General features: G+C 38.9%; 3 protein-coding genes across 3 annotated transcripts in view; 1 reads left to right on the top strand and 2 right to left on the bottom strand.

Moving 5' to 3' along the window:
• calcr (calcitonin receptor) overlaps window positions 1–1,854 on the bottom strand; it is a 53,394-nt gene extending 51,540 nt beyond the window's left edge. The window contains exon 1 of the mRNA XM_068711072.1: window positions 1,565–1,854. The gene's annotated coding sequence lies outside the window, so the exon portion shown is untranslated. The remainder of the gene's footprint in view (window positions 1–1,564) is intronic.
• A 7,188-nt stretch (window positions 1,855–9,042) lies between these two features.
• tfpi2 (tissue factor pathway inhibitor 2) lies at window positions 9,043–11,370 on the bottom strand. The gene is made up of 5 exons (XM_068711071.1): window positions 11,249–11,370; window positions 10,874–11,044; window positions 10,216–10,395; window positions 9,728–9,901; window positions 9,043–9,460 (listed from the first exon to the last, which is right to left on the bottom strand). The coding sequence occupies exons 1-5, from the start codon at window positions 11,319–11,321 to the stop codon at window positions 9,378–9,380; spliced, it is 681 nt and encodes a 226-aa protein (XP_068567172.1). The 5' UTR covers window positions 11,322–11,370; the 3' UTR covers window positions 9,043–9,377.
• A 1,229-nt stretch (window positions 11,371–12,599) lies between these two features.
• Window positions 12,600–13,535, top strand: gngt1 (guanine nucleotide binding protein (G protein), gamma transducing activity polypeptide 1). The gene is made up of 3 exons (XM_068710601.1): window positions 12,600–12,634; window positions 12,755–12,853; window positions 13,077–13,535. The coding sequence occupies exons 2-3, from the start codon at window positions 12,758–12,760 to the stop codon at window positions 13,200–13,202; spliced, it is 222 nt and encodes a 73-aa protein (XP_068566702.1). The 5' UTR covers window positions 12,600–12,634; window positions 12,755–12,757; the 3' UTR covers window positions 13,203–13,535.
• The last annotated feature ends 336 nt before the right edge of the window (window positions 13,536–13,871 follow it).

Below are 13,871 nucleotides of genomic sequence, written 5' to 3'. Positions count from 1 at the left end.
TCTTGTCTTCGTCTGTATTGCACAGTACGTGTATATCAGCGTGTGCTGGGAGACTGTCGTTCCTCGCAGTCATATCAGCTTCACTCACTATTGCCTCTAATATAACCGCCAGATGACACACGCCATTACTCTAAACACGGTTATGTAAACGCAAAGGAATCCCCAAAAGAAGAATCCCAATTTAGCCACAGACGTCGGCAAGGCACTTCAGCTTTTCTGCTCTGTTTCTGCCACAACTGGAGACTGAACTGAGGCACGCAGCATTCGTCGGTGATGTTGGCTTATTTGGTTTCCGGCTTGGTTGTGTCCATGAAGGAATGCTTATTTTCACTTTTTCCATGAATTAGCTGATATAATCAATATGAGGGTGAATGCATGAGGGTGGTTTCAAAGTGGTGTCAACAATTCTCACAAAGAGGAGAAGAGAGAGGAAGTCCTGGGTGGATTTGGCTCATGAAAATATAACTCAACAGTGAACAGTTCTTTCTGAGAGTGAAGCAAGAAGCAGCTTCAGCCTCACCCTCTACACTGATGCCGTGTCCTTTAAGTGTGCTATTATGATAAATACAGCGAGTGCAGAATGGTTGCATGCATTGACCTTTAATCTGTGTCGTACCTTTGTGCATTGTGTGCTGCGTGATTGCTCATTTGTGTGTGTGTTTTAATGTGTTTTTCAGCGTGTACAATTATATTTAACAGATGTCTCTCCATGTTAGTTCTGTTACTTTCTCTGAAGAGAAGCCTGTATGGATGCAAAACAACCAGGTGTGTGTGTGTGTGTGTGTGTGTGTGTGTGTGTGTGTGTGTGTGTGTGTGCTGTGTGTCAAAATGTAAGTCGTGAGTGTGTGTCTAGCATATGTGTGTGACGTAAAGGATTCATCTGTAACACAGCCCTTTGCATCTCTTTGGTGGAGCACACGTTTAGAAGAAGCCAAGCTATGTGGGTAGTTTGTACTCCACCGGTAAACATCTATAAATTTGCATTGATTCACCAAGATTTATTCAACCTGCACAAGTTGTTTTTGGTATTCCTGAGCACAAGTGTATTTTAAATGCACAGTGGATCACTGCATCGCATCCCAGTATTCCTCCAGGAGAAGCCCAAAACCACTGAATACGCTTTGCTGTGTGTATAATGCATGCACCCATGCAATTCCAAATCTCTTCTCAGCCTTTACTTGTTTTTTTTCAACCATATAAAGAAAGCATCATGGACAAATGTGCACATGAGTATGAGTCACATTTTGCATTTTCTCTCTTGCCTAAAAATAAAATTGAGCTAAACTGATGTTTCGATTTAAACACCTCTTCTACAGGCGACATTAAAATAATCCGTTTACAGCATAAACACAGGAAAATGAAAATCCAATTCACATTGCGGCAACAGTCACGGTCATAACGTTCTTATTATCCTCTATCAGTCCTAGAAATGTGACACACAATAAAGAAAATTGGGATTCATGGTGGTGACAGACACGCTGCAAATGCGACCCCCCCCTGATAGCGGACTAATCTTTACACCAACAGTGACAGTAAGTTAAGACGGAACACCGCAGTGACTTACCTTACTTCAACAGATTTTAGAAACAGCAGCCGCAGTGACAGTGATGCTGAGGAGGTCCAGAGAAACCCGGTGGTGTCCTTCCTCGGAGACTGACTCGCAGCTTCTGCGCTCCTATTTAACGCAGCGTCAATAAAAACTTTTTTTTTGCATCCACGGAGATAAAACCCATAATAAAAATCAATCAAATGCTCATACTGACGCAGCTTTACCCAGGCGTCTGCCTTTTTATGAGATGAATTAATGACCGGCGATGCGCGCGGGAGAGGAGCGCTGGGCAGGGCGCCGGTCTGTAGCCGTTATGAGCGGTGACAGTTGACTGCCCGGTAATCCAAGTGCGTCTAACTGCCTCCCGTTTACGCGGACGAGCGTGAGTTGGTGGAGCTCCTCCTCACCTTATCTCTTGTTTGTGTGTTTCAGACACACAGCTTGTGCGCGCTCCGTATGGACAGCGGAAACAAACAACACATTTAAAATATATACACAACTGTGTTTTTCTGTGAAAGTCATGAGTGACTTTAAAGTGACCCCTTTGTTTTGATTACCATATTTTTTCATTTTATAAATATCTTAAATAAAATACAGCATATATTTTACTAATATAAGTGCGGCTAAAGGATGTATGACAAATTGCATTATAAAATGTTTGTTTATCAAACATTTTCCAATGATTAAGATTATATTGTGTCAGTTTATACTCTCTGCAGATACCCTTAAATTTGTTAATGTTTTCAATCACATAAAATAATATGCTTGAAGTGTAACACATTTGTTATTGCATTCAACCCTTTTCGCTCATTGAAAAAAGTAAAAAATCTACAAAAACATATTTTAGAATTTGAACTGCTGGACACAAGATGTCTCTCACTTCACTGAAAAGTAAATTCTCCACATCACACTTGTTGAAGTTGTGATCGGCTTCCAGTTGTGATGTCACAAAATCATGAATTCTATTTTATTTTAAAGGCTCCCTGTGGAGTTTCAGACCTCTAGTAGCGCCGTAGAGCTGTTTTTACAGTCCTACCTATGGCGTCACACTTTCCACTGATCACCAGGTGGCGGTAACGTGACAAGATGTGCTGCAAAGCACCAGCAAAGACATGGAGGAAGAAAGCTGCAAGGCTAGTAATCATTGATGTAAACGATCTGAAATAGTTAAACACTCAACTTTGCAAATGTTTTATGGGTAAGGACAACATTTGTTAGACCATAATGATGCACATAATGCTTAATTCTTGGTGAGTAACAGTGAATGTCAACGTAACCTTTTTTTTGTTGTTTTAAATATTTATTAGCACCTTTAAGGTGAGCACAGAAAAACTTTCCCTCTTCTGCAGATCCGTTTAGTGTCAATGTGTGTTTTTAAGTGGGGAGGGATTGACCTCAACCAAAGAGTGTCTCTAAACAAGATGCTGAATGTCTAAGGATCTACTTTGTAGTGGAATGATAATCAGCAGTGGTCCCTCCAAAATCACAGTGACCATAATACAGGTAAGATGGAAACACAGGAAAATATTTCTTAAATGCTGTGACACTAATTAATAACTGAGGTTTAACAAGACCTCATGATGCTTTACTCATATTAGCATGGAAACTAAACACCCATGCTCATCATTTATTTAGCGAAGTGTCAGACTGAGATTTCCACTGGACAACTGACTGTTGATGCCAGTTATCATTTTTATGGGGTCTTTATTTAATCTTTAATTTAGTCTTGAAGTAGGGATATTATTATTGATCTGGGTTTGTTTGTTTTTTTAAAAAAAGGTGTGTTGTATGAAGGCAAATAAAAAAAAAATCGAGAGCACAAGGCACTCACCGAGCAGGTAATTTCCTTATTAGAGGCCGGGTAATTTGATGCCTGGTAGTGAAACTTGCCATCTAAAAAAGTGGTTGTGTATAAAATAGAACACTCCTTTAGGAGTATCAAAAAAACAGGAAGTGTTCCTAGTTGTTGTCTTTTTTGTTGCTCAAGCTTCTCTTTACACTCCAATCATCAGCTGTTTGTCTGCAGTTCTCACCATATTGTCCTCACACACGCACGCTCTCTCTCTCCCTCTCTCTCTCTCTCTCTCTCTCTCTCTCTCTCTCTCTCTCTCACTCACTCACTCACTCACTCACTCACTCACTCACTCACTCACTCACTCACTCACTCTCTCACACACACACACACACACACACACACACACACACACACACACAGACAGGTCAGTAAATGTTGCTGCATACTCATAACACATTATACCAGTGAAAGACATTATGAGGCTGTCGTCTTTAAAGCCAGGAGATCTGCAAACAAACCAACAGAAAAGACAGAACATCCACGCGGGAGGAGGAGAGGAGTGGACAAACACAATCTACTTAGAAATGTTAGTCATCTTCTCAAGCTGAAAACACCACTGACCGTGTCAGCTACATTTAACATGCACGTCTGCACACACAAGTTAATTAGATTAACCCTAAATCACGCTATATAATGAAGAATGTGATTTTCCAGCAGCACTGATTTCTGGGCAGGGAAAGAGAATCGATTCATTTTTGTGATTGTGACAGATTATTCACGCCTCGTTAAAATTAATTCCGAACAGTCGTATCATGAGTCCACCCACTTTGAATGGTCACATTTGAAGTTGTGCTGCAGATGGTATTGCGGTTAGAGGACACTTCCACGAAAAAGCAAGTTCTCCTCACTGAATCCCCTCATTATGGTCAGTTGCGGTGACGATGGAAGGTGAATAAGGAAAATGGAGCTGGAGGGGTGCCTGTGTTGTGAAACTAGAGCTTAATGATGCCGGAGAAAAGGGCCATGCGAGTTTGGTGCCAGTGTTGGATGTGTCTGTACACGGTCTAGAGTTAATAGGATGCCATTGCAGCACATTCTGGCATGAAGGAATGTGATTTTTTTATTTCATCTTGGAGCATTTAGGAACAACAAATGAGGCTGGAATAATTGTTATCTGCCCTTCAAATAAAAGACAGTGGTTCTGTTTAATCTCAATAAAAGAGAGATCATGATGCAGTTTGTTTTCTATGATTGTTTCCCATTTCTACAGTGATTATAGAGCGTCAAATAGAAACAAACCCCACTGTGAACCAACACGCTGTTTATTGGATGGTGAATGAATGGGTGATGTCATCAGGAGTTGAATTATTGACTGACTCTGTGGGTTCATCAAGTGTTTGTCGGTGACATTTCAATCATAAATGTCTGCTTTTAGGCTTCCAGCAGTGAATCAGGAAATGTGCCCATGTCTCAGTAAAAGCTCCGCGGTTCCTGCCCTCTTATGTTTCTATATGGAGCAGCTCCACAATTTGTCTCTAGGTGACATAATCACTTTAGTCTTTGCTGAGAGATTTAGCTGTACAACTTTATTGAAGCCACATTTGTATTTCAATTGCAGGGTAATATGTTTGGAAATTAAAGCTGCTATAATTAATATTCTTTATGTTAACCGTTTTGATTCACTTTTACTGCTTTTTGTTCCATTTCCAGCCATGAAAGGCACCTGTTTTCAGCAACAACAACAACAACAAAAAGAACAACCTCTCATTAACCCACTGTACAGTGTAAACCTGCCCAGCACCAAACAGCAGACAGACAAAGTGACGATAGCTGCTGAACATATAGTGGGACTCTGTAAAATATCAAAGTTATTGTCTTAGCAGAGTGACCAGTTGGTTCATATTATTCTTATACATCGTAAAGCAACAAGTACAGTAAGCTCATATCCTTGATCAGTCGGCAAAAATGTATCCAGTTTAGTTTGCAGCAGGTTTCACAATAGACAGATTGTTCTTCACCTCCAGTTTGCATACAACATGCTTATTCAGGAATGTTCAGCTCTCCTGTTCAACGTGGGCAGCATGCGTTGGGTCAGCTTTTTTTAAATGTAGGCTGATATATATTAAAATTACCATTACCATTACCATTACCATTGTCAATGGGTTAATTACCATTAACCCATTATTAAGCTGTGAAACCCAATTGTGTCAGTGCACTTTCTGCTGAACGGGAGCATGATGTATCTGGGAAGCTGGATATTGAAGCTTACAGGTGCAGAAGAAGAGGAAGAGGCTCCTGCTCGAATTAAAATATTTATTTTTATTTATTTTATTTCAGCGCTTTTTAACTGTGCAGGAAGAAAAGAAAAGAAAAGAAAAGAAAAAGATCTGGCTTAGGGAAAAAGAGGAATCTGTATTTGTTTGTTCTGCCCAAATCACTTTTAATCATCCCAACCTTGATGGAAAATGATTCTGGCACATTTTATTTGCAGCTATGAGTCATCTGCTGTGGTGCGATAGTATTGTCAAACAACAAAAGCACAGTAGGTTATTACAGCAAAGGCCTGTGGACGGAGGGTAGGATTTGGTCAATATTCTCTGACAACAAAATGTCTAACTCTTATACAATAGGTTACAAAATTGTCTGTCACAGAGACTGTAGAAATTAGTATTCACCTTCAAAAGTCAATTACCGCACCACTACGGGAGCCAAGGCAGGGTAAAATTACATTCGGACTTTTGAAGATAGAGAAATGACTATTAGTAAACCTCTTCTACACATGCACGTAAACAGGCAACACTCACAATGACAAATTAATCTCTTTCTGTGTGCATTACTCTGCAAATCAATTGATAATCTGTGAAGGCTTCCTAAACATCTCAGAAGCAGAAGTATGGAGCTGTCACAACTACGTGTGTTTGGCAGCCAGATGGACTGTGTTTAAAAAGACCAAATTCTTGACGGACAAGAAAGGAATGTTAAAATAAAATTTCACTTAAATTTACATGCAGAATGTTTCTCCTGTAGCCAGAGTTCAATTTACGTCAGCGGGTTCGGTCTTCTAACACACTTTCTGTGTACTGCTGTGATTTAGTGCAGCAGAGTGTGTATTGCAATATAAATCTAACAGGGCAAGAGCTTATTGACAGGAAAACATACTTCTATTAGATGAAACAGGCAAATACTGTGAATTTTGTTTTGCGGTAAATTCATTTTAAAAAACATTGTGAACATTTACACCTAATGAGGTTTGTTTTGTTCAGCACCGCCATTTACAAACATTATACTCACATTGTGAGCAATAACAAATTTACCCATCAATCTCAAGACAGGGCTGTTTTCTTTGCTGATTATATCACAAAAAGCTATAATGGATTTCTTGTTTCTGGCATTGGGGAGACTGGCACATTGGACAAGATTGATTTGTCTAAAGCAAAAACAATACTATATCAGATTTGGTTGTTGTTTTCCATCCAAGGAACTTTCTTTAAAATATTCAATTACTGCTTGACCGCCTTCCCTTTTACGTTTTCTAAGATGAGAAACACAAGATGAGTTGGTTCTAAGCCCAAAAAAGGAGAGATGAAACTTGTAAACCGGATCTCCACCCGGAGGTTTTTATGCTCCCATGATGTGAGAAAAACTCCGAAGGCAGAGCTCAATTCAGCAAACCAGATCCACACACAAACAGATTGTGGTGGAATGCATGCTGCTGAGTCAACACCTGAGCTGCAGTCCGTGGGTTGCTCCAATAGTCCAAAGTGCAGAGTGACTTCAGGTGGCTGAAAAATCTGTTGTATCTGCAGTATTCTACTTTAATTAAAGCAGTGAGTAAACTAGCTAATTTACTGCCAAGTTCGACACTAATCTTGTTTTTGTGTTTGTTTTTTAAATAGAGGATATTAACACTTGTACCCTACGATAGAAGCGTCAAAGTTGCCTTTTTTACTTGTTGTTAGATGTGAATCGTCCACCAGGGGGCGCCACTCACACCATCATGCTGAGGAGTCTTAGAAGCAGTCATTTGGTATAATGTTGAATGTTAATTTAGCATACCGGTTATCTCCAGTAAGTATTTAGTTCTTAACAGTGAAAAATAATACAGAAAAAGCTATGAATTTTAAAGTCTTTATTTTAGTTTGATAACAACTCTTAGCATCACAAATACAAAACAATGTTACAGCCTGACAAAGTCAAAGCATACTAAATGGAATTATTGTCATTTTAAATGCGAAGTATGCTTCTTTGTAAACGTCCATTAATCACCATTGAGACAATGAAAATGACCATGGCTAATGCACTGTAGCTAATGAAATAACCAGAGCAGGATCGATTCATCTCAAGCCCTCTGGACTACATCAGATATTTTACAGTCAGTATTATATTGCCACCAATTAATGGTCCAAGACAGAGCCTTGTTATGATTAAAAGTTAACCAGCTGTGTCCATCTGTACCATCTCACACATTTGTCATGTCTTTTAGTAATTCAAATATAGCATACGAGTATGTTGCTTCAAAGTGTAATTGAACTCAAACTGACTATTATGGTAACAAATCTTTTTCTTTGAGTATTATCTGCAACAGAAAAATAGCTCATATCTAAAAAATAAATACTTCAACTTGTATTTGTATTGATTGAAACGTTATTGGGAAGAAGAGTTTACCTTAAAGAGCAGTAAGTCAATAATAAAGCTTCTTTTCAGTTCCCCAAAAACCAGCAGTAGTGGTGATTTTCAGGATTATCTTGCTTTTGAGAAGCTGAGTACAGACTGTTTGGATGACATCCTCTCTCATATCGCTATCGAGTATGATTTAGTTTTAGCTCTTAATAGCCAAGGGCCTAGCCTAACTTTTACTGCTATTCATACCCAAGCCAGACGGGTGAGCAGTTTACTTTGATATCTTCCATAAATATTTATTGTCTGAAAAATCACACAGCGCTTCAGCTATTCTATTATAGGAGGTGGAACAAAGCAGAGATTTAGGACTGTTAGGATATTCTTGAACCACAGAATACTTTGAATTAACAGCATCTTTACTTTAATGGTGTTACAGAGCAATTTGATTTCTCCTGTGTTACATGAAGTATATCATCTGTGAAAACTGGTATCATTGATCAGAGAAAAAGGAAAATCTTAGTTAATAATTGAGCTTGGGAGAAAATGTGTGCCTTCATTAGCTTATCATGTTTTGTGCATGGATCCATTCCCGTTTGTACTTATAATTGAGTGCATTTTAATATAATTGCATTATAATTCATTGAAGACATTGGAGGCTTATGATTCAATTTTTGTAATGCTGCAGTTTCCTCTCCTCAAAACATGCAGAAACGTTCTAATGAACCTGACACCCTCGCATGATTGCTTCCTTCCTGATTCAAGGCTATGCAGAGGCGACCCAGACAGGCTTGAGTGCCTTACAAAGTATTACCAGATAAGGAGGGAAGACAGCAGCATTAGTAAGGAATGAAGGAGGCCTAGAGATAAAGTGAAAGTGACTGTGAGAAAATGAAGGAACCAGTCAAGCCTGATTTTTTTAGCTGCAGTGTTGTTGTCCTTTAGTAAAACAAATAAAGACACCCTTGAAGGTTATATGCACTGCTGTGGTTGAATACGTTTTAAGCAACGCATTTTAAATTCATTATTCAAATAATACTATCAGCACCATGAAAGTACAAAAAAATGCCAGGATACTTCATACAATTCCATATATTTTTATCAAAATAAATGTGCTTATATAATAGTTAGGCAAATAAAAAATGTTTGTATTGCTTATACAACACATATTACACAAATACAGTATCAAAATACACAATCAGGAACATTAGTGCATTAACAAACTTCATTGAAATCACATTTGAAGTAGCTCATAAAGCATTACAAAAAGAAATACAGTGGAAATGTGTATATGTGCTAGTATGACTCTTCTGGTAACAACAAAGAAGAGCTGGTCAACATTTTGGCATAAAACATTCAGTTTGGTAAGTTTCCTTTAAGGGCTTGTCCAAGTGAGAATCCCTGAGTGTCAGACGTCTACGCCTGCAAGAAAGTGATCCGATGTTTTCTATTCCGTCTCATGCGCCGACCTTTGCCTTGGCCTGTTGGTTTCCTCCCTCCTGGAACAAAAAAAAAATGTGTTTAACAACTGATTAGAAAACCTTTAATTATAATGCCTATACTTCTGTACTCATTATAAAGCAAATATAACTTTCTAGTCAGATTTTCCTTGGTTTCCCCTGACAATGAAATCAGCAGAGTATTATTATTTATCTCTAAGTATCTCTAACTGCCAATCCAAACACCGTCATTACTGAATCAAGTCTGCAAATTCCACTCAAATGATCATCTCCTGTTATTGTGGACGGTGAACTTTTCTCACACACCTGTAACACACACGTCCATGCAGTTCTTCCTCGAGACGAAATTGTTGCTGCTCCCTCCGCAGCCTGAATAGCTGAACTCCTCGCACATCTTGCTGGCTGTGTTGTAGTAATACCGAGGAATGGAGGCTGAGCACCTCCCTTTGTCCAGAGGGTCCAGGCAGAGCACAGGAACAGCTGTGAAATGAGACGCAAAGCCCAGTCATCATCTTCCAAGAAGAGTACCATCAGAGTTTTTGATAGCTTTTTTTCCCAAAAAGTAAAATCATTGTTTTAACTCTTTTTTTATGTCTGGACTATATTTATCCATCGTGCTTTCTCACAAAGGCATGATGAGACATTCTTTTCACAAGTGCCGAATGTATTAAGTTATTTCTCAGAAGTGCCCCTAAATTTCACACGGAACGTTTGTTTGTTCCTTCATTTTTAACAATATAATTCTAACTTTTATTATTGAGGCAGCACCTCAAACTAAATAGGTTTGTACTCACATTTTCGTGGACTGCAGTACTCCTTGCAAGCGGTGAGGTCTTGGAAGCGATTGGAATTGCCATGGCAGCCCCCGTAGGAAAAGGACTCACACTGCATGGTGGTCATGTTGAAGAAGTGGCGGCGAATATCAGCGCGGCAGGGTCCCTCCACTTTAGGAAACCTGCAGATTTGGGGAACCTCTGGGGGACAAAATGTGAGATTGGGATTAGATCATGTGGTATCCTAAAGTGTTTGTGCACCTATTGCACAATAAATAACTTTAACTGGAATCTAGATTCAAATATACATTTATGTTTTTCTTAGTAGTCAAGGTAAGCCTTTATCAAATATAGAAAGTGAAGCAACCAGCCAAGCCTGTTTTTTTCTGACTTGTGCTTTGGAAAAACTAATAAAGACAACTTTGAAGGTTATAGGCAACACTACAGTGGTTGAAGATGTTAAGCAACATATCTTGAGTTAGTTAATTATTCAAATAAAACAATCGGCAGCGTGAAAGTACAAAAAAATTGCAAAATACCTTATAATATTCAGAATTAATTATTTTTAAAAAAGTAAAAGATTTGAGGGTAAACTACACACAGTCTACTTATAATAGCTGTCTGAGGTGTGCAAGTTCACCATCGTCTTAAGTGTATGCTCAGCACAGAGAGGACATACTTGGGATTCTGAAACATGATTTATGGCACTCCTGATAACTCCTGAAGTTATTGGCATTCCCTTGGCAGCCTCCATATATGAAAAGCTCGCACTTTTGGGTGATAGTATTGTAGTAGTAGCTCTCAATTTCTCCTTTACAAGGTCCCTCGTCCACTTGAAGGAGACACGCACCTGAAAGCAGCAAAAACATTGTCAATGAAACACCAAACTAAGCTTTACGCATCGCTGCGCGTAACAGCCGCCAAACTGGCGATCTGTTACGGAAGCATGTCTCACGCAGGAGGTCATATGATGGCCAACAACAAGAGGACTATCAAGTTTTTTTCAAGTTCGGTAAAATACTGAAGAAACGAAAGAAGTTGCTGACAGATCTACCTTTAGGTGACAACGCCAAAACGTTGTAAACCGAGGAGAAAAGTGTAATCAGCGCTAATATGCAAAACTCCATTGTTAATCTTTTGCTTCCTGCAGCCTTTGTCCGCTTTGCCGACCATCGCAGCCACATCCACTTTTATAGTTGAGTGAAGTGTTTCCCATGGGGAACTTTAGGGGCGGGGATCTAATGACTCATTTTCAAACCGCAGCGAAACCAGATTAGAGTGGTGATTAATTCATAAGTGACATCAGAGAGGCACGTTTTTACGGTGTAATATCGCCTAGGGAAGTGTTTGTAGTGACTAAAGCCATATTCAACGCAACTGAAATAACAAAGGAGGAAGTTGAATTGCCACTACTGCCTTCACTGGTCACTGTTGGTCACTTATGATAGTGATGGTGATGGTGATGGTGATGGTGATAGTGATGATGATGATGATGATGATGATGATGATGATGATGAACAGAGACCCAGTAACTACGCAGCATCTCTGTAGTTTAGTCACAGGAATTTTTCCAAAACAATTTGTTTTTATCGTGTTGTCTCTAAGAGACAGACATTCTTGAGAAACATTCACACAATTTGATTGACTGAGCCATCCTGCCAAGATCCCATCATACCCGTCTGACTGGATCTGACACACACACACACACACACACACACACACACACACACACACACACACACACACACTCAAAGCCTCAAAGCACTGTTGCCTAGTTTACAGCCTTGTAGTCAATGTTATCTTTTGTTTTGCTTAATAATTACAGCAGCCACCCAGAGTCTTTCAAGGAAACAGTAATGTTTTGCACCACTAAACACTCAAGGTCCCCATTCCTCATAGTAAAAAGCAGCATTCAATTTAAGCAAAAATTGCACAATAAAATGTAGCTTTGGTTACACATATCTGTATGATTCTATCACACTGGTTTGTTCCATCTAGTGTTAATTATTCTGTTAGAAAACTGCTGTGCAGTCATGTTAAGAATAATGATGCGTCTCCATCTTGACAGGTGGAGGCTAAATACAGATTAACCGTCTTATCAAAGTGACCTGATACATGAAGCACCCCCCCCCCCCCCCCAATCCATTTCTGAATATGAGGTAAAACAGAGTCAAAACAGCCTGAATTCAAATTTAATAAGCAACACAGCTTCTTGTTTTAAATATAATTCTAAAGAAGCCAAACAGACACCTGTGTGATTCACCGTCCTGTTTGATAACATACTTCAGGTAATGTCTTGATCATACAGTGGGGCCTTGTTTTAATCAGATTAACGGATTAGGATTGTTTATGCAGATTACTTTATAACCCAGACTCAGGGAGAGGACCGGGATTCTTCAGAAGGATTTCGAGGGTGAAGGACTGCTCCCTGTAAGCATCCGTAAGTATTTATATTACTTCAATTAAGTTTTGTGGAGTGTGTTAGAATACTTTGCGACCTTTTATGTCATATGGCGGTGAAGATTTATCAAAACATGCTGAATGTTTCATTTTTTGACAGAGAATGCCGGTCATAAACGTAGACGACCTGACGGACAAGGACAAGGCTTTAATGGAAGTAAACCAACTAAAAATTGAAGTGAAACTTGAGAGGTGGTTGGTAAGTTGTTTTTTTTTTTGCACTGAGGTGATGGACATGTCAGTGTCTTTCTTGTTTTCAAAGATACCTGTGAATAAATTCAGTTTTCAGACTTCTTTCCTTGACAAGCATCAACTAATAATTGTCACCTTTGTACAAAGTACAATTAATTCAATCAGCATTTCAAACTGAAATAAATGTCTGGATAAGAGTGTCTCAAAACATTTTTGTCTGATCACTTCAGACATCTAAATGCTGTGAGGAAATCAAGGACTATATTCAGGCTGGAGTGGATGAGGACACCCTCGTCAAAGGCATTTCAGAGGAGAAGAACCCCTTCAAGGAGAAAGGTGGCTGTGTCGTCTGCTAGACTGGACCCAAGGAGCTTTTCATATCTAAGATTAGCACCCAATGACATTCTCCCTCCCCTTATAACATGGATTTGCAGACTGAGAAGACTAGAGAGACATAATAAGAGAAAAAAATATAAAACCTCATGAGTTCCCATGTAAACGATTCCCTTTCTTCTGTACAGATTTGTAGCCTTATAATATATTATTATTATATATATTATTCTTTAACAAGACTAAATAAATAAAAGTGGTATTTGGCAAAGGGTTATGTAATGTGTCTCTCTCATGTAGTGTATAGTCTGAGCAAATGGGCCCATGTGTTGTTTCATACACTGAAGGAACTGACATTAAATGTGCTTGTTTATAACTCAGCCTGTTTCCATCATTCACTGTGGGAAGTTTTCAGACAGAGTAGTGAAACAGATACATCTTCATAACTCAGTTAGAAAAAAGAGAGTTCACACATCCTTTTCTCATCAATCTTTATGATATGTCTAACATTTTGTAGCATCTTTAGAGAACCATGATGTGCACGTTTTGCCTCCTTTGATGCATAGTTTAACTTTTTTGCCTGGAATAGAAGAAGTACATTGTATTTTCTATAAATGGTAAAAATCATGCAAATCAACTGTTATGAATCTTGAAGACAGATGTTTTCAACCGTTTTTTCTTTCTGACCCCTTAGA

This window comes from Cebidichthys violaceus, unplaced genomic scaffold (assembly GCF_023349555.1).
Source record: "Cebidichthys violaceus isolate CVI_PGR_0920_01 unplaced genomic scaffold, fCebVio1.0.p SCAF_16, whole genome shotgun sequence".
In the NCBI taxonomy this organism is placed as follows: Eukaryota; Metazoa; Chordata; class Actinopteri; order Perciformes; family Stichaeidae; genus Cebidichthys; species Cebidichthys violaceus.
This window is presented reverse-complemented; position numbering and strand designations above follow the sequence as displayed.

Excerpts from the sequence above, each read along its gene's own strand:
- tfpi2 (XM_068711071.1), bottom strand. The coding sequence starts at position 11,321 with ATGGAGTTTTGCATATTAGCGCTGATTACACTTTTCTCCTCGGTTTAC. Across the intron at positions 11,045-11,248 it reads TTTGGCGTTGTCACCTAAAG|GTGCGTGTCTCCTTCAAGTG; the intron begins GTAGATCTGTCA and ends TGCTGCTTTCAG. Across the intron at positions 9,902-10,215 it reads GTACTGCAGTCCACGAAAAT|CTGTTCCTGTGCTCTGCCTG; the intron begins GTGAGTACAAAC and ends CTCATTTCACAG.
- gngt1 (XM_068710601.1), top strand. The coding sequence starts at position 12,758 with ATGCCGGTCATAAACGTAGACGACCTGACGGACAAGGACAAGGCTTTA. Across the intron at positions 12,854-13,076 it reads TGAAACTTGAGAGGTGGTTG|ACATCTAAATGCTGTGAGGA; the intron begins GTAAGTTGTTTT and ends TGATCACTTCAG.